The following is an 18239-nucleotide window of genomic DNA, read 5'->3' as shown; positions in this document are numbered from 1 at the left end:
TTTCCTGTTGTTGAGGACAGGGTTCTTCAGATTAGTCTTTATTTATTTTCCTTCCCTTACCTCCATCTACTCGTATCAGACAATATACTTTATTTTCTTGCAAGGCAACAAGCGTTTCTGTTTCCTTAGAGGCCAACTCTCCCGCCATCCCTTTACTAAAGCTAGGGAGTCCCACATGTGAGAATATGCTGCCTATGTGTCTAAGGATAAAGCACAGTTACTTACCGTAACAGATGTTATCCAGGGAAAGCAGGCTGATATTCTCACAACCCACCCACCTCCCCTACTTGGCTTCTTCACTTGGGCATAGAACTGATGATCTCACAGGCCAGCGTCAGGTGGGAAGGAACTTGTGAATGCATGGTGCGGGAAGTTATGAAACTTTGCTAAAAGCTTAAAGTGACAGTACACTTTACCACTGTCCATATCAGGCTCCGTGGATGATGTCACCCAAATATGAGAATATCTGTCTGCTGTCCCTGGATAACACATGTTATAGTAAGTAACTGTGCTTGAAAGCATTTTGTGATAATTTTCCTGTCAGCACGCACTAATCATGCATTATTTTTTTTTATTTTCTTTTTTATTTGGGGGGAGGGGGTGTGGCAACGTTATCCAACCCAAGGTGCACTATTTGCACAAGTGCTTGGAAACTGTCTCAGCCTATCTGTCTGACATTGCCATCTGGATGTTTCACCACCATCTAAAATTGAATATGACTAAAGCAGAGTTGCTCATCTTCCCGTTAAACCTACCTCTGCACTTCCCTCATTCTCCGTCTCTGTGGTCAACACTCTGATCCTTTCTGTTTTGTCTGCTCGTAATCTCGTGGTCATCTTTGACTCCTCTCTCTCCTTCACCGCCCAGATACAACATATTGCTAAAACTTGCCGCTTCTTCCTTTATAATATTACCAAAATCCAACTCTTCCTCTCTGAGCACACTACCAAAACACTTATCCACGCACTCATCACCTCGTGCTTAGATTACCGCAACTTGCTAATCTCAGGCCTTCCATTTACCATCTCGTTCCTCTCCAGTCCATCCAGAATTCGGCTGCATGACTCATATTTCAGGAGAGCCACTTTACTCACATTACTCCTCTCCTAAAGTTACTTCATTGGCTTCCCATCCATTTTCAAATACAATTCAATCTCCTCTTACTGACCTACAAATGCACTCACTCAGCTGCCCCTCGCTATCTTTCTTCACTATGATCTCCCCCAACCCACCCCTGTGAGCTCCGCTTATCTGGTAAGTCCCTCCTATCTGTGCCCTTCTCTTCAACTGCCAACTCCAGACCCCGTCCCTTCTGCCTTGCTGCACCATATGCTTGGAACAAGTTGCCCGAATCCCTAAGGCGGGCCCCGTCTCTGGCAGTATTCAAGGCCCATTTAAAAGCCCACCTCTTTGAGAGTGCTTTCAACTCCTAACTCCTCTCACCTTGGGTTCTGCATCCCCTACCCTCTATGTCATTTCTTGTCTGTCCAAGTTAGATTATAAGCTCTATAAATGTCAAAATGTACAGTGCTATGTACACCTTTCAGCGCTATATAAGTGATAAGTAGTAGTAGTAGTAACTTGATAACACAGAGTTAATGTGGGAGCACTTAGCATACAAGACCTGCAAAAATATTCATGCTAGTAGGAAATCAGCACAGGACCTGCAAATACAAAAAAAAAAAAAGCCCTATTTTTGGGCCACATTAGAAATTGGCTCAGCATGCAGGAAATTTATGTGTTAAAACACACTAAGCCCATTTCTTAATGTTTATTACTAAAATGGCTGTAGGACAATGAAGGAGACAAAGCCTAGACCTCCTGCCTTTGGCCTCTGCATATATAGCACTCACTCAGAATGTCTGCCTGTTCAGCATGTCTATTCCATCCTCAATTGTAGGACAAGGATCATAGTTAAGCAATATATACAAAAGCATTTCTTAATTGATCTCCATTGACAAAAACTATTTTTATCATGACTTATTTGCAAGTAGAAGTCTTTTGGCAGACTGATTTATGCAAGACTATAATAGTTGATATTGTTTACTAAGAAAAAAAATGCAATATTGCCTAAATTCCTGATGAGTCAAATGTTTTTTCCAAAGTATAAAGAGATTGCCATCCCAGTAGATATTCCAAAATGCACTAATAATATTGATCTACAGAATGTCTGTGTATTTTAGTGTTTTTGATACAAGCTATAATAAGGGCTGGCCATACTCCTCAAATATTGGGAAAGCAACACCATAGAACTTCACCTGGATCAAACACCAACCTTAATTGGATAAAGGTTTCCAAGACCTTTTCAGAGCTTGATAAGTTTAGCCGCTTCACAGGTTGCTTCCAGGCAGTGGCATACCTAGCATATGTGACACCCGGGTCCCATCATTTTTTGACACTCCTCCCCCATCTGTATGAAAAACATGATTTTTAGTAACAATCCACATGTCACACAACAGTGTACCTAGGAAACGGCAGCATATTGCATACTGCAGTGAGCAGAACAACATCAGTACACCCATTGTAAAACTAAACAAGCCAGACTAGTACAGATCAATCCTACACAGTCAATCCTAACAGAAAACCATGTCTTTTGGAACACAGAAAACACCTTTGCCTAGTATGGAATATGCAATCACAAATTAACCCCTCCCCCTTTTACAAAACTGTAGTGTGGTTTTTAGCCAAGGTGGTAACAGCTCAGACGCTCATAGAATTCTGAGCACCAGAGCTGTTACCACGGCCAACGCTAAAAAACGCTCTACAGTTTTGTAAAAGGGGAGGTAAAATAGAAATACGTAGACAAAGGTTAAACTGAAGCACCAAGAAGCTGGACTCTGCATACAATGCAACACCACAGAAACAGCGATACATCTCCCCTAAAGCAAAAATAAATAAATATAATTTTTTTTCTACCTTGTCTTCTCTGGTTTCTGCTTTCCTCATCTTCTTGTCACTCTCTTCCTTTCATCTATTATCTACCCTCTCTCTGCCCCTTCTATAAGGCATCTTCTCTCCTTCCAGAAACTTTATGCCTCCCTCTTCCATCTCTCCCTTCACTCCCATTGGTCTGGCATCCATCTTCTTCCCTTCCCTCCTCCAATGGTATGGCATCTCTCTCCTCTCCCACACCCCCATGGTCTAGCATTTCACTCTCTCCTCTCCCTTTCCCCCACTTCCATCAGCATCTGCCCCATTTCTTTCCCTCCAACCCAATTCCATGCAGTATCCTTCCCCCTTATGTCTCTCTCCCCTTTCCCTGCACACCAATTCCATCAGCATTTGCCCCCTTTCTCTCCCTTCACCATCCTTTCATACCACCCTGACCCCCTTTTTCTCCTTCCACCACCCTGCTATGCTCCTTTCTCTTTCCATCCAAATCAGTAAGGTCCCGCAATGACTGCTTCTGCTGCCTCTGCTCCAGAAGAGGTAAGTGTCGTCAGAGGGGGTGGGCCAGCAGATGTAGGGAGTTGCGGCAAGGTCTCACGATGACTGCAACTGCCGGTCCACCCCCTCCAACGTCACTTATCTCTTCCAGAGCAGAGGCGGTAGACGCAGTCATTGCGGGAACTTCCTGCACTTCAGCGCGACTGCCGACTCTGCTCCGGAATAAGTATGGCAGCCATGCTGAGGTACCATTTAGAGCAGTGCGGGGTATGCCACTTCTTCCAGGTGCATCCATCTTGTACAGTGTGAGACTCTTTGCCTCAAAAAAAAAGCTCAGAGACAGACCTTGTTATCAAGGCAATTCCTGTCAGTAGTCTTTATTCCTTGTACTAGGAAACACAGGTTAAAACCCACACTCTTGACTCCAAAGCTCAATTTGGCTTCTTGGATCACACCATCACTTTTCATAACTCTGCTTTTCAGTGTCATCCTCCACTCCCAGCTCATAATTAAAAGTAGATTTTTTTTATTTTTTAATTTATTTATTTGTTACAATTGTATAACAAACATACAAGTATATCAAGTTTAAATGTTCAACAAAAAATACTTAAGGAAATCAATTATCAGCGATCTAGCCCACATTATTCTGACTGCAAGTGCCGCATCTTAGAAAATCAATTTAATAAAATCAAATATTAACATCATGGCAGGCAAAAACATGTGGCACATTTTTAAATGTCAACAATTATCCTCCTTAGCGAAAGAAACAAATAAAAATTAAGAAACTATCTGCAAAGATTTGTCTTTAAGAAAATCTTCTAACTGTACTGGGTCCAGAAACACATATATATTATCACTTGCATACGAAATAAGGCACTTGCAAGGAAATTTTAAGAAGGTCGCACCCACAGTTCATAGACAACACCCGCGAAAGATAAAGGCGCGCGCCGACAACTGAGCGCAAGACGGAGGCGCGCGCCGAAGAAAATTACAGTTTTTAGGGGCTCCGATGATGGGTTTTGTTGGGGAGCCCCCCCCCCCAGTTTACTTAATAGAGATCGCACCAGCGTTGTGGGGGTTTGGGGGGTTGTAACCCTCCACATTTTACTGTAAACTTAACTTTTTCCCTAAAAACAGGGAAAAAGTGAAGTTTTCAGTAAAATGTGGGGGGTTACAACCCCCAAACTCCCCACAATGCCCCCACAACGTGGTGCGATCTCTATTAAGTAAAGTGGGGGGGTTCCTCCCCACGCCTCCCCTGTCGGAGCCCTAAAAACAGTAATTTTTTGCGGCGCGCGCCTCTTCACTGCGCTCAATTGTCTGCGCGCGCCTTTGTCCCGGCGCACTTTTGACCTGACACCCACACCCACTGCTAAAGCTGCTTCCTCTTTAACTGAGTCTGCTTAGACACATCAGGGAAAATAAACTCTCGTTGGCCGCAAGACAGAGCTTGTTTTTAGAACAACTTCAAAATAGCTTGTTTCTCTAGCTCAGTTTTGAAAACTACCAAGAGTGTAGTTCATTTTATAATTGTGTCCTTAGATGACTCAAGGAACTGAAACAAATCCAAACTATCTGATGAGACTAATGTATTAATTTCCCCCTCCTCTACCACCTCTTTAGAAGCCCTCGTAATGTAATAGAGATTATCAGGCTCAAAGGGATCCACATTAGCATACTGCAAAATCTCCCTCATATATATTCTTATTAACTCTAATGGAGATAGGTAGGTAGTGTGTAATAGGGAAATTTAGGAAATGAAGGTTCTTAACTCTCATATAGTTCTCCATTCTTTCCATCTTAGCATGAAGCAATAAACTATCTTTGATATTAGTATCTTTGATATTAGAACTCTGCAAGTTACCCACAGATTTATCCAATTTATTTAATTTATTTCCTAGCTCTGTTGTTTGACTTTCATGCTCATTCATTTTAACTAGAGAATGACACGGTGGCGGTTTACCCGTGGCTACTGCATTTAGCCGCGGGTAACCCGCCAAAAACGGGGAATGAAAATTAGCAGCCTCTGCGGGGACGGGGACAAGGCCATCACCGCCCCGTGGAGCGGTGAATGGTCTTGTCACCGCAGTGAGGCATAAAGGATCGTGCGGTCCCCGCAGCCCCCACCCGCCCACCGGCTCGATCGTTTAACCAGCTTCCTCTCTCCACCTCACCTTAGTTTGCCGGCTTTCTTTTTCGGCGACCGGAATGCTTTCAAAAGAGCCGCGCACGCACGGCTGCTCAGTATTCAATCTTCTGCTCTGACCCAACCGGAAACAGGAAGTTGCAGCAGAGCAGAAGATTAAACTTTGAGCAGCCGCGCATGTGCGGCTCTTTGAAAGCGTGCCGGTCGCCGAAAAAGAAAACCGGCAAACTAAGGAGAGCTGGAGAGCAGTAGCGTACCAAGGGGGGGGGCGGGAGGGGCGAAAAAGGTAATGGCACCAGGCCTTGGAGCACCGAGGCAGACCGCTTCTCCCCCCTCCCAGCCGAACCCCCACTGACCCTCCTATCTCTCCCCCCCAAGTGAACCTTTCCGGCCCTCCCAGCGAAAGCAGCAAACCTCCCTCCAGTAGCGTCGGCTTTCTCCTCCCTCTGCCGCATCACTGATGACGTCATCAGTGACGCGGCAGAGGAAGGAGAAAGCCGCAAAGGAGGTTTGCTGCTCTCGCTGGGAGGGTCGGAAAGGTTCACGGGGGGGAGATAGGAGGGTCAGCGGGGGTTCGGCTGGGAGGGGGGAGAAACGGTCTGCCTCGGTGCTCCATTACCTTCTTCTGGCAGCAGCAGCATTTACAATTCGCTGGTGTTGCCGGCTTCAGGCCTTGTTCTCTGCCGGGTCCTGCCTACTTCCTCTTTTCATGAAGACAGGACCCGACAGAGAGGAAGGCCTGAAGCGGGCAACAGCAGTGAATTGTGAATGCTGCTGCTGCCCGATGAAGTTTAGGACATCAGGCCATTGGGGAAGGAATAGGGAGAAATCGGCTGCTGGCTTGGGGGTGAGGATAGGGAAAGAATCGTGGAAGTGGAGAAATTGGCACGATGGCTTTGTGGGGGCGAGGGGGAGAGAGAAAGAAAGGAAAAAATAAAGAGGGGGGCCAGGGGGAGAGAGAAAGAAAGGCAGAAATAAAGAGGGGTCAGGGGGAGAGAGAAAAAGGCAGAAAGAAAGAGGGGGACCAAGGGGAGAGAGAAAGAAAGGCAGAAATAAAGAAGGGGTCAAGAGGGAGAGAAAGAAAGGCAGAAAGAAAGAGGAGGGCCAGGGGGAGAGAGAAATAAAGAAGGAGGCCAGGGGGAGACAGAAAGAAAGGCAGAAATAAAGAGGGGGGCCAGAGGGAGAGAGAAAGAAAGGCAGAAATAAAGAGGGGAGCCAGGGGGAGAGAGAAAGAAAGAGGGGGGGGGGCAGGAGAAGAAAGAAGAAGGACCAGAAGAAGGACCAGAGACTCATGAAATCACCAGACAAAAAGGTAGGAAAAATGATTTTATTTTCAACTTAGTGATCAAAATGTGTCCGTTTTGAGAATTTATATCTGCTGTCTATATTTTGCACTATGGCCCCCTTTTACTAAACGCAATAGCGGTTTTTAGCGCAGGGAGCCTATGAGCGTCGAGAGCAGCGTGGGGCATTCAGCGCAGCTCCCTGCACTAAAAACCGCTATCGCAGTTTAGTAAAAAGGGAGGGGGAATATTTGTCTATTTTTGTATAGTTGTTACTGAGGTGACATTGCATAAAGTCATCTACCTTGACCTCTTTGAAAACCCGCGGAATATAAATGATAATTAACATTTTCTCTGCGTACAGCGTGCTTTGTGTTTTTAAAATTTTATTGTTGGTAGATCATTTTGACTTGGCCACAAAGGTAAGGGGGAGGGAGGGAGGGGAGCTGCTGAAAGACATCTAGTAATCCTTGCAGGCTTGACTGTACAGGGAATTATTTTTGTAAAATCATGTTTTGTTATGTGACTGGCATTATCTGGAGTTTAATTTCTATGAATGAATAGAATGAAAATGATATAAAATTACTTGCTTGCGGGGACCGCGTGTTCCGGCTCACACAAGGAAGGAGGGGGTGAAAGGGAAAAAGTTTCTCTTCCTTGGAAATAGATTCTGAAGTGACCTCATCAAAGAAGACCAGCACCAAATGTAAAAGAAATCCCTTAAACAATGTCAAAAGTGCCCAAAATAAAAAACTGCTACTGCCTTGAGACTCCATTATTGAAGGAATCAACTTGAAATCACAGAAGAGACAGGAAAAGGTTAAATGCCTCATGGAATCCTCAGGTACAAAACACAAACCAAATTGTGAATGAAATCAGAGCAGACAGTAAGAATTATAAAATTGATGTCATTATCCATCTGGAAAAAAAGGCGTACTAGAAATAATGCCTCAGCAATACAATTTTCAGAAGTTCTATTTGCTCATGGTAAGGGAGAAGAGAGACTGCTAGTGATGGTGGGGGGACTGATAGAAGATATGAAAGAAGGGTGGTAGAAAGGAACAGATGGTAAAGGAGGGAGGGAAGGGTGATGGTGGAAAGGAATAGAACAGACATTGAAAGAGGGTAGAGAGGAACAGACCCTGAAAGGAAATGTGGAAGGCAGAGTGGGGAGAAGACAGTGGAAGGGAAGAAGACAGATGCCAGACTATGGGGGAGCGGAGGGCAGAAGATGGGTGCTAGACGGGGACGGTGACGGGGCGGTGAATGAGATGGCAGTGGCGGTGACGGGGCGGTGAAAGGGATGGCGGTGACGGTGACGGGGCAGTGAAGGGAACAGCAGTGACGGGGCGGTGCAGAGGATGGTGGGCCGGGGACGGTGCAGTGACGGGGACAGATTTTTCCCCCTTGTCATTCTCTAATTTTAACCGTAGTATCTGAGGAGAACTGACACAATTTTGAAACTGTATAAATTCTGTTAACAGTTAGCCATACATCGTTTAAAGTGATAACCTTATCTGTAGGGAGATCATTAAGGTTTGACTCCACAACCATTTTGTACAGGAGTCAGACCTTTTGTTCTCACCACACCAGTTTGATCTGAAACATTAAAGTCCAGTTATGTCAAAAGATTGTAAGGAAGAGGTTACATCCTTAACCGTAGAGGGTGTCTCTACTCTTCTAACAAAACTTGATGGCTGGGGAGGTGGTGACGGTTCCCCGGAGGAGAATTAAAAGTAGATTCTAACAGAAAACTAGCTGATCTCTAAACTTCCCCAGCACCATTGCATTCCTACTGCAAACAGGTATTTAGCAACTCTTAGTTATGTCAAGACTTACTTATGGCTCACAGAACTGTGCTTCTCCAAGGGCCTTCTTGGAGAAATAGGCAGGCTCCCTTTCTTTTGTCGGGCTTGGGCAGTTCCTTCCATGTTTTTCTTCCTTATCTTCTAACTAGACTGCTTTTATGTAGAGTTTGAGAAGCTTCTGGAGCAGCCCTACCCCATAGCGTTTTTTTGCTACTTCAGCTTGTCTGCGGTGTTCTTTGCTCACAGGTTTAAAGACAATAAACTGTTTTCAGTCCAGTTCTTTATATGTGAGTTTGCAAACCATTGAACCCCTGAGGAAAATGTGTTCGCCGAAACACGGACCGTTTAGGGTCCGGCTGTTTTTTTACCACTGTATTTTTTTATCATTGTACTTTTCTCATTGAATTTTCATGTTTTTATATGTCAGTATATAATAAATTATCTCCAGAACATCTGTATCCACAGTTTTTTGTTTTCATCAGAGGATTGTTTTCACTGTGGATCATTGGGCTCCCCATGTTCTTTGTAGTGCAGCCCTACCCTGGGACATACCCCTAACTCACAGGATCCCAGTCCAGGGTTGAGTTTTCTTCAGTGTGTGGGAAATGTGTCAAAATCATTAAGGGATCTTTTATTAAGGTACGCTAGCCAATTTAGTGCGCGCTAGCATTAAGCCCGAGGTCATAATTCCGTTGTACAGATCCATGGTGAGACCCCATCTGAAATACTGTGTACAATTCTGGAGGCCGCATTACCAAAAAGATGTGCGGAGGGTTGAGTCGGTTCAGCGAATGGCCACCAGGATGGTCTCAGGTCTCAAGGATCTCCCATATGAGGAACGACTGGTTAAGTTGCAGCTGTACTCACTCGAGGAACGCAGAGAGAGGGGAGACATGATCGAGACGTTCAAATATGTCACAGGCCGTATCGAGGTGGAAGAGGATCTCTTTTTCCTTAAAGGACCCACGGCAACAAGAGAGCATCCGTTGAACATCAGGGGTGGGAAATTTCATGGCGACACCAGAAAATATTTCTTCACCAAAAGGGTGGTTGATCGCTGGAATAATCTTCCACAACAGGTAATTGAGGCAAGCAGCGTGCCAGATTTTAAGAAAAGATGGGATTGGCATATGGGATCTCTTCATGGAGGTAGTTAGGGGGTGGGCCATTAGTGTGGGCAGACTAGATGGGCCGTGGCCCTTTTCTGCCGTCATGTTCTATGTTTCTATGTTTCTAAATGCTAACGCACCCATTATATTCTATGGATGCGTTAACAATTAGCTCGTGCTAAATCGTGTCTTAGCAAAAGACCTCCTTAATGTGGACCCTGGAATAAGATATTATGAAATGACCTAGAATCGAATTAATGCATTTTGGGACAAATTCTATTAACAATGACTTTCTTCTAGCAGCACAGCTTTGTAAAAGCCCACCAGTGAAGTTTTGTTGATTTGTTTTCATAGCCCTTAACTTTGCCTTTTATGTTGTTGAAAAACATTTCTGAAAGCTGACATATTTCAATAAATTCAATAAATTTTTTTCTGACTGAGCAGTTTATTTTTCCATTCATTTAGGTCCCAGAGTCTCTTTTTCTGCTTTTGTATGGGGGGTTTTTCATAACTGTCTTCCCAGGATTATCTGTCCATTTTACATTTTGTCTCTGTCTGTCCTATCCAGCATTTGTCCCCTTGTCTCTCTCCTGAACTTCTCCCATCTGAGTCCCTCTCCATTCCCCTGCATCCATCACCCCTCTGTCTAAATCACCCCATTCCAAGCAATGTTCCTGTGTCTAGCAGTCCTTCTGTGCCCCTGTCTTAATGCACTCTCTCTATCAAGCATTCTTCTCCATGTCTGTCCCTTTTCGTGCCTAACATTGCTTTAGTGGCCCTGTCTCTATGCTCAGTCCCCATCTAGGATCTCTTCTCTATGTTTCAGTGCCTTTCGCTATGCAGGATCTTCCATCCCTGAGCCAGCCTCTCTCCCCTCATGTCTGCATCTCTCACTCAACCCTCTCACTCTCCCCTCCCAAGCCAGAATCTCTCTCTCACGCCCCTAGCATCCCCAACCATCATCTCATGCTATCTCCACTATCCCCTGGGCCAGTACCTCTCTCCCCAGCCAGCATCTCTTATCTTCTCTCACCCCTACCCCCCCCCCCCCAAGCCAGCATCTTTCACACACACACCCAGGTCAGGATCTATGCTACCCCCTGCCCTCCAGCCAGCATCTCTCTCACCCCATGCTCCCAGCCAACATGTCTCATCTACTGCCACCCCAGCCAGCATCTCTTATCTTCTCTCACCCCTACCCCCCCACCCAAGCCAGCATCTTTCATACACGCACCCAGGTCAGCATCTATGTCACCCCCTGCCCTCCAGCCAGCATCTCTCTCACCTCCTTTTCCCCAGCCAACATCTCTCTTGCCCCCTGCACCTCCCAGACAGCATCTCTCTCACCCCCTGTCTACCTCAGCCAGCATCTCTCACTCTCTCCCCATTGTCTACTACCTCAGCGATGCCGTTTTCAGTCCATGGCAGCCTGCTGCCAGCTCTGCAGGCTTTCCTCTGCTGTGGTCCTGCTGAAGAAAGAAGTGATATCATCAAGGTCAGGACCATGGTAGAAGGAAGCCTGCAATTCGGAGAGAGAATGTGGCCCAATACCAAATTCTGCACAGACCTCGGGTATTTATGCATCCCTGGGAAATTCTGCATAAACTCTGCATTGCGCAGTAACGCAGAATTCCACAGGATTAAAGTTCACATCTGGTTTCTTCAACACTCTAAACAATAGATATTATTATTTGTAAGTTTCAGTCCAATGAACTCACTATTGTCATACTTGTTATGCAATTTATGATGCATGCAGTAATTTTCCAGACATGAAAATGTTAATTTTTTTCTTATGTGTTTTGTTTTGCAGGTCCTACTTGGACATGGGTAAAGTGATAGTGTTTAGTTACCTCTTCTGGTTTGTGCTTACCATCATCTTTATCACAGGAACTACCAGGATTAGCATATTTTGCATGGGCTACTTAGTGGCCTGTTTCTATTTCCTATTATTTGGAGGAAATCTGTTACTGAAACCAATCAGGATTATCCTGCGATACTGGGACTGGTTGATTGCATATAATGCCTTTGTGATCACTATGAAAAACATACTTTCGGTATGTAGCTAATTATGTAATACACTCAATAATAATTGTGATGTTTTTATGGAAATGTGAGAAAGCTGTTCTGCTGCTAAGATAAACTTTGTGGGGTTCATAAAAAAAAAAAAAAGTCTAAAAGTGTCCTAAATGACTACTTGGACGATCAAAAAGCCTGATCGTCCAAGTACCCATAACCAAAGCTGGTTTTTAGAAGTATCTAAAAACAGCTTAGGCCTTTCCCCTGCCAATAAACGCACAGAGAGAAAAGAGGCATGTTTAGAGGAGGGAAAAGGGCAGGCGGTGGGCAGGAGGTGGGCCGACCTACACCTAGGCGTACAACAGGTATAACCAAAACCATAGGCAGGTTGCCTAGTCGGCACTTAGACCTTTTTGACTTAGACAAAGTCAAACCAGGTCTAAGTGCCGAAAAAGGGGCCGCTGAGCTGATTGTGGCCGCTGCGATCAGCTCAGCGGCACCAGCAACCTGCCTACCCCTCCACCGCAAGCATTGCGGCAGGAGAGATGCCTCATCTCCCCTACCGCGATGCCATCACTCCTCTACCCGAACTGCTGCGACCCGCGGCAGGAGAGATGCCCTATCCCTTCTGCCGCAGGTCGCGGCAGTTCGGGTAGAGGAGTGATGGCATCACGGTAGGGGAGATGAGGCATCTCTCCTGCCACGATGCATCACCCCCCCACACACACACAACACCCCTGACGATATTGGGGCAAGAGGGAGCCCAAGCCCTCTTGCCCCGGCGATCGTGCCCCCCCCCCCACCCTCTGACTAGATATGGCCAGGAGTGAGCCCAAGCCCTCCTGGCCCCGGCGACCCCCCTCCGATACAATGGGCCAGGAGAGAGCCCAAGCTCTCCTGGCCCTGGCGACCCCCCCCCCTCCAACACAACAGGCCAGGAGAGAGCCCAAGCTCGCCTGGCCCCAGCGACCCCCCCCCCTCCGACACAGCGGGCCAGGAGAGATGTTGTCAGTGGGGGGGGGTCGCGGTTCGACATGGCAGGAGGGCTTGGGTACCCTCCTGCCTGGATCGTTGTGGGGGGGATTCTGTAACCAGTGTTATTTTTGACAGACACCGGTTACAGAATCCAGCTTTTAAGCAAAGGACTGGCTCCTCCTTCGCCTAAAAGCCCTTCTATTGGACGTTTGGGGCTTAGGCGTTTTTTTGGTTCATTATGGCCAAAAAGTGTAGACGTCGTGGGGGTGTACTTGTAGATGTAGTGAACATAAGAACATAAGAAATGCCTTCACCGGATCAGACTGAGGTCCATCAAGTCCGGCGCTCTGCTCATGCGGCGGCCCATTTAGGTTCTCTATTATGAAAACCTGAAATTACCGTATCCCTCAATATGATTTGCAAGAAGGTGAATATCCAACTTGTGCTTGAAACCCTGAAGAGTAGTCTCCGCCACAACATCTTCTGGAAGAGAATTCCAGGCGCCCACCACTCGTTGTGAGAAACAGAACTTCCTGGCATTCGTCCTGAACCTGCTGCCACCCAGTTTCAGGCTGTGACCTCTTGTCCGTGTCACATCTGAAAATGTTAGTAATGCTGGTTCTTGGTCTATTTCATCCAATCCTTTTAATATTTTAAAAGTCTCTATCAAATCGCCTCTCAGTCTTCTCCTCTCTAGTGTGAACAGTCCCAGTTTCCTGAGGCGTTCTTCATAGCTCAAATTTTTCATTCCTTTGACTAGTTTCGTGGCTCGCCTTTGCACCTTCTCCAACATAGTTACCGTATTTTCTCGCATATAACGCGCGAGTTATATGTGGTTTTTACAAACCGCGCATACCCTTGCGCGTTATACGCGTGAGCGCGTTGTACAAAAATTTTTTTACATAGTTTCCCCCCCCTGACGCCCGATTCATCACCCGGAAGAAGCGCTCGCACTCCCACCCCGAAGGACCGCTCGCACCCCCACCCGAAGGACCGCTCGCACCCCCACAGCCTCTGATGTCAGAGAAAGGGTGGGACCGCCGGAAGAAAAAGCAGCGCAGCAGGGCTCAGAGAAGGGGCGGGACCGCCGGCAGAGAAAACAGCTGGGCTCGCTGGGGGAGGGGGGGGAGGCTGTACATAAATATGTGTTTTTTGCACGCTATACCCGTGTGCACGTTTTACACGGGTGCGCGTTATCTATGTGAAAATACGGTATATCCTTCTTGAGGTAAGGTAGTGGTGATTTGGGCGTTTAGTAGAGGCAGGCCATAATCAAATCAAGGACATTTGTTTTGGTTATGGACACTTTCCCTGCTTCTGCTTTGAACGTTTAAAGACTTAGACCAAAAAGGGACTTAGATGGTTTTTTTGATTATGCCCCTCCACATGTTTGCTCAGTATTGCTGTACTGGGTCAGACTAAAGTTTCATCAATCCCAGCTCCTGTTTCCAACACTGGCCAATCCAGGTTACAAGTATCTGGCAATCTCCTAAGACTTAGGCCCCCTTTTATCAAACCGCAGTAGAACTTTTTACCACGGGCCAGCAAGGTAAATGCTCCGTTGCTCATATCAGTTGAATGAGGGTTGAAGCATTTATCTCACTTGCCTGTGGTAAAGAGCTCTACCATGGTTTGATAAAAGGGGCCCTTAATTAGATGAGCATTAGATTTTCTCAAGTTCACTTTAAGAATGTTTTATGGACTTTTCTTTTAGGAACTTGTCCAAACTTTTTTAAATCAAATAAGATTGAAGAAAATAGAAACTTGTTCAAAACAAAAAACTAATATGAACCAGAGAAGAAATTCATATCAAGTTTATATTGAATTACCAGACCTCAAATACCCAAGGCACTACTTAAAGAATTTTTCATGCCCTTACTGGGGTGGTAAATTCATCATCAGTCTTGGTAAAGTGACTTGTGCTGTAAATATTTTTAATATCAATTTCAATAAATATAAAGTGCATTAGGTGCTTAAGGTGCTAGAGAAAGGAAAGCACTTATCTTTTGTGCTTTTACCATATTCTCTTGTTGAAATGCAAAAATCACTCAATTGTTGTGCTTATAAGTAAGCTGTGCAGATGATATAGATGAGTCTACACAAATTATTATGCTCAGAATCATGGAGGGGGGTGCTGGGGATGACCCCAGAACCAACCACCTCACTGCTCAATCATCGCATGTGAAGAGTAGACAACATATTATATCATGTAAAAAGATTTTTAGTTGTGAACGTCTAATAACTTAATAAGAGACTCAGCAAACTTATCTGTTAGCTTGCAGGTCTCTGGCAACAAATTCCATAGAGAATGACACAGGGCCAAAATTGTCCCCGTCCCCAGGGGATCTCAATATCCCTGGTCAATCCCTGTGACTGCGAGTTTTGTCACTCTTCCTGTCCCTGTTGTATTCCTGCAAGCTCTGCCTTAACCGCACAAGCCTTGAACACATGATTTTAAAGGTTTTGAGGCTTATAAAGATGAGAAAAGAGCTTGCAGGAATGGGACAGGGACAGAGCTTGTGGGGACGGGACGGGGATAAAGGGATCCTGCAGGGATTGGGAAAATTTATCCCTGTGTCAGTACTTAATTACACACTGAGTGAAGAAATTGTTTCTCCTATTTGTTCAAAATCTACTATTTAATAGCTTCATTATGTTCCACCTAGTGTAAACAAGTGGTTCATTTCTACCCATTCCACTCCACTAATAATTTTATACTTTTCATTCATATATTCCCTTCAGAACATCAGAACATAAGCAATGCCTCCTCTGGGTCAGACCTGAGGTCCATCGTACCCAGCAATCCGCTCACGCGGTGACCCAACAGGTCCAGGACCTGAGCAGCTATCTCTTCTCCAAGCTGAAGAGTGTTAGCCTCTTTGTACTTTCCTCAGAGGGAGTTGTTCAGTCCCCTCTGTCTGCATTTCATGTAGAAAATGCTGATCATTTAGACTTTAGGAAAGCAGGAATCGTGGTTAATGTTCAACATCTGCTGTCCAGTTCAAAGGCACAAAGACTAATTGCAGACATCACAGTTGTTATTCAATATCTGGAAATTTGCCACTATAATACCTTGCTGGATGAACAGGATAGGGTGTTGTTTGGAGTGTGGGAATTTAAATTTAGAAAAGAAATCTGGATACAGTAAATGAGGATCAAGGCATCTCTTTTTTCTCATTAGTTATTAATTACATAACAGAATTAAAGTAACTAGTTATCCAACTAAAGATATGCATTGCTTCACTTTATATTTAAAGTTTTAGTATGATGTTTGTGTTACTTTAATATTAGTTTTATTATTATATAATGGCAATACTTACATACTACAAAGTAGATTAGACATAAAGAATCCATTATTAAGCTAAGAAATAAAACTAAATATGTATTGGTATGTTGTGATAGTTTTTGAAAGACTAGCAATAAGAGATGTTATAGTACAAGCTGTATATTCTCAAAAAGCTAATGTATTATATAGGATTTTTATAAATGATCGGAACTTACTGGTTTCTTTGCAGGACCAATGTGACTACTCAAATAAGAAATAAGTGAGCTTTTGGAGCCCTGTTATATAAAGGATTTGGAGAGAGGAATTTAAACATCCAGATTGAGACTTGGAGAATTCACATAGGATTTTACAAGAAGCTCAATCAAAGATAGAGCTTCTTGTAAAATAGATATAGGACAGCATGTTGATAGCAGCCTAAGTCCAGTAGTAGCAGTGATTTCAAAAAGCAGTGCATGGGGAAAACATGTAACTTCTCTTCCTTATATGGAAAGATAACCCCTAGCTGTAGTTCTGCAAGACTACCACCAGGAGTTATTACCACATTTTGAACCCAGACCAACTCTGGAATGGAAGCAGTCAGCTCTAGCCCTAAGCGAGGAAGGACGTCGCATTTGAGCTCCTCCACGAACCCTTGAGAAAGCCTTTTGGGCGAAACGGGTCCCGTCGGGGCATGCTAGAGACACTGCATTAAAATGATAAGTAAAAAGAATTTATGCTGTAAATTAGTTTTTATTTCTGGATTTATAATACAGAAGTAATTAGACAAGTTACACCACATAAGGAGGCAATGTAAAGTGCTGAAGCCAGATATACAGTTGCTGGATGCTTTGATATTGACAACTTTGAAGGCTCTGTTGCCATCCTGGTGCTGAATCTGAGCAGTGAGGATTTCAGTCGCTGTGGTGTGGGGATACCCATGGGAGGGTTGTCATTCTGAGGGGTGTCATTTTAGAAAAGGAATTGGAAGTGTGTGTATGTGGGGGGAGTAACCTTTTGGGATTAGATGGTATATTCTCTTTGTGAAGGGGTCAGGGATCAAGCTGTTTGGAGGCATCTGGGAGGGTTGAAGTTTAGGAAAAGATGCACCATCATGGACTTTTTTTCTTCTTTCACCTGTCACTGCATTACATGTTTTGGCAGACAGTGACAAGGGTTTCTGTGCTATCTCCCATACCATGTAACATGGTGTCTGTGTGGTGTTTGCCCAGTGTGGTAAAGGTAGGGCAGATACTTTGTACATCTCCTTGCATTTACTGCATGAACTTTTGCATTTAAGGTAACATAGTAACGTAATATATGAAGGCAGACAAAGACCCGCATGGTCCATCTAGTCTGCCCATCAAAGCAGCTAGAGCCATTTCATGCAGGTTTCTCTCCATCATGATCACTACATCATAAATAGGGAATTCATACAATCATGGAATGATGGTTTTATAATTCTGATGAAGCGTGGTGGGGCATTTTCGGATATGACATCTAAATCTGAATTTAAACATTTTGCAAGATGCACAAAAATCCAGTACCAAACATAGCCTTTTTCAAAACTGCAGAACGACTACCTTGTTTTTTTGAAAATGGCCATTTTCCAGAAGAACTTCTGTCTTTTTGAACCATTTTTGAAAAGAAACCACATCCAAAAGAAAAATGCACAAAACAAGCCATTGGGATGTACTGTAGGAGGGGCCAGCATTTTTAGTAGACTGGCCACATAGACATCCCTGCAGAGCAGTGGAGCACCCTAGGGGGCACTACAGTGAACTTCACATAAAAAGCCCAGGTACACATCTCACAATAACCCTCATATAGTGTATGGTGAGCCCTCCAAAACCTACCCAAAACCTACTGGACCCAACTGTACACTACAGTAATAGCCCTTATGCCTGCAGCTATGTAGGTACAGTGGGATTTGGGTAGGTTTTGGAAGGCTCAAATAATCCACCATAAGTGTAATAGTTAGAGTGGGATATAGACCTGAGTGCCCATCGCTGTGGTTGACTACACCAGCCACTAGGTTATAACAGGAACCTGCTTGTTGCTCTATTAGGACTGGCCATACCATATGAAGCTATCATACAGGCAAGTATGCACTGTTTCATTCACATATTTGGAGGGGAGGGGGGAGGGGGGAGGGGGGAGGTCAGTGACCACTGGGGGAGTGTAGGGGACAACATTTCCTCTAAGAACTGAGTTCATGTGAAATGTGGACATTATTCACTCAGGCTACAAGTT

At 44.7% G+C, this 18239-nt stretch overlaps 1 protein-coding gene across 5 annotated transcripts in view; it reads left to right on the top strand.

The window, feature by feature from the left end:
• The window catches only part of PIEZO2 (piezo type mechanosensitive ion channel component 2), a 760979-nt gene that overhangs the window by 543316 nt on the left and 199424 nt on the right, over positions 1-18239 (top strand). For all 5 annotated transcript variants that reach the window (XM_033934096.1, XM_033934094.1, XM_033934095.1 and 2 more), the window contains one exon: positions 11544-11787. In XM_033934096.1, coding sequence (XP_033789987.1) covers positions 11544-11787 — 244 coding nt within the window. The remainder of the gene's footprint in view (positions 1-11543; positions 11788-18239) is intronic.

Source organism: Geotrypetes seraphini, chromosome 2 (genome assembly GCF_902459505.1).
Source record: "Geotrypetes seraphini chromosome 2, aGeoSer1.1, whole genome shotgun sequence".
Classification (NCBI taxonomy): domain Eukaryota; kingdom Metazoa; phylum Chordata; class Amphibia; order Gymnophiona; family Dermophiidae; genus Geotrypetes; species Geotrypetes seraphini.
Note: the sequence above shows the minus strand (reverse complement) of the source record. Positions and strands in the feature narration are given on the sequence as shown.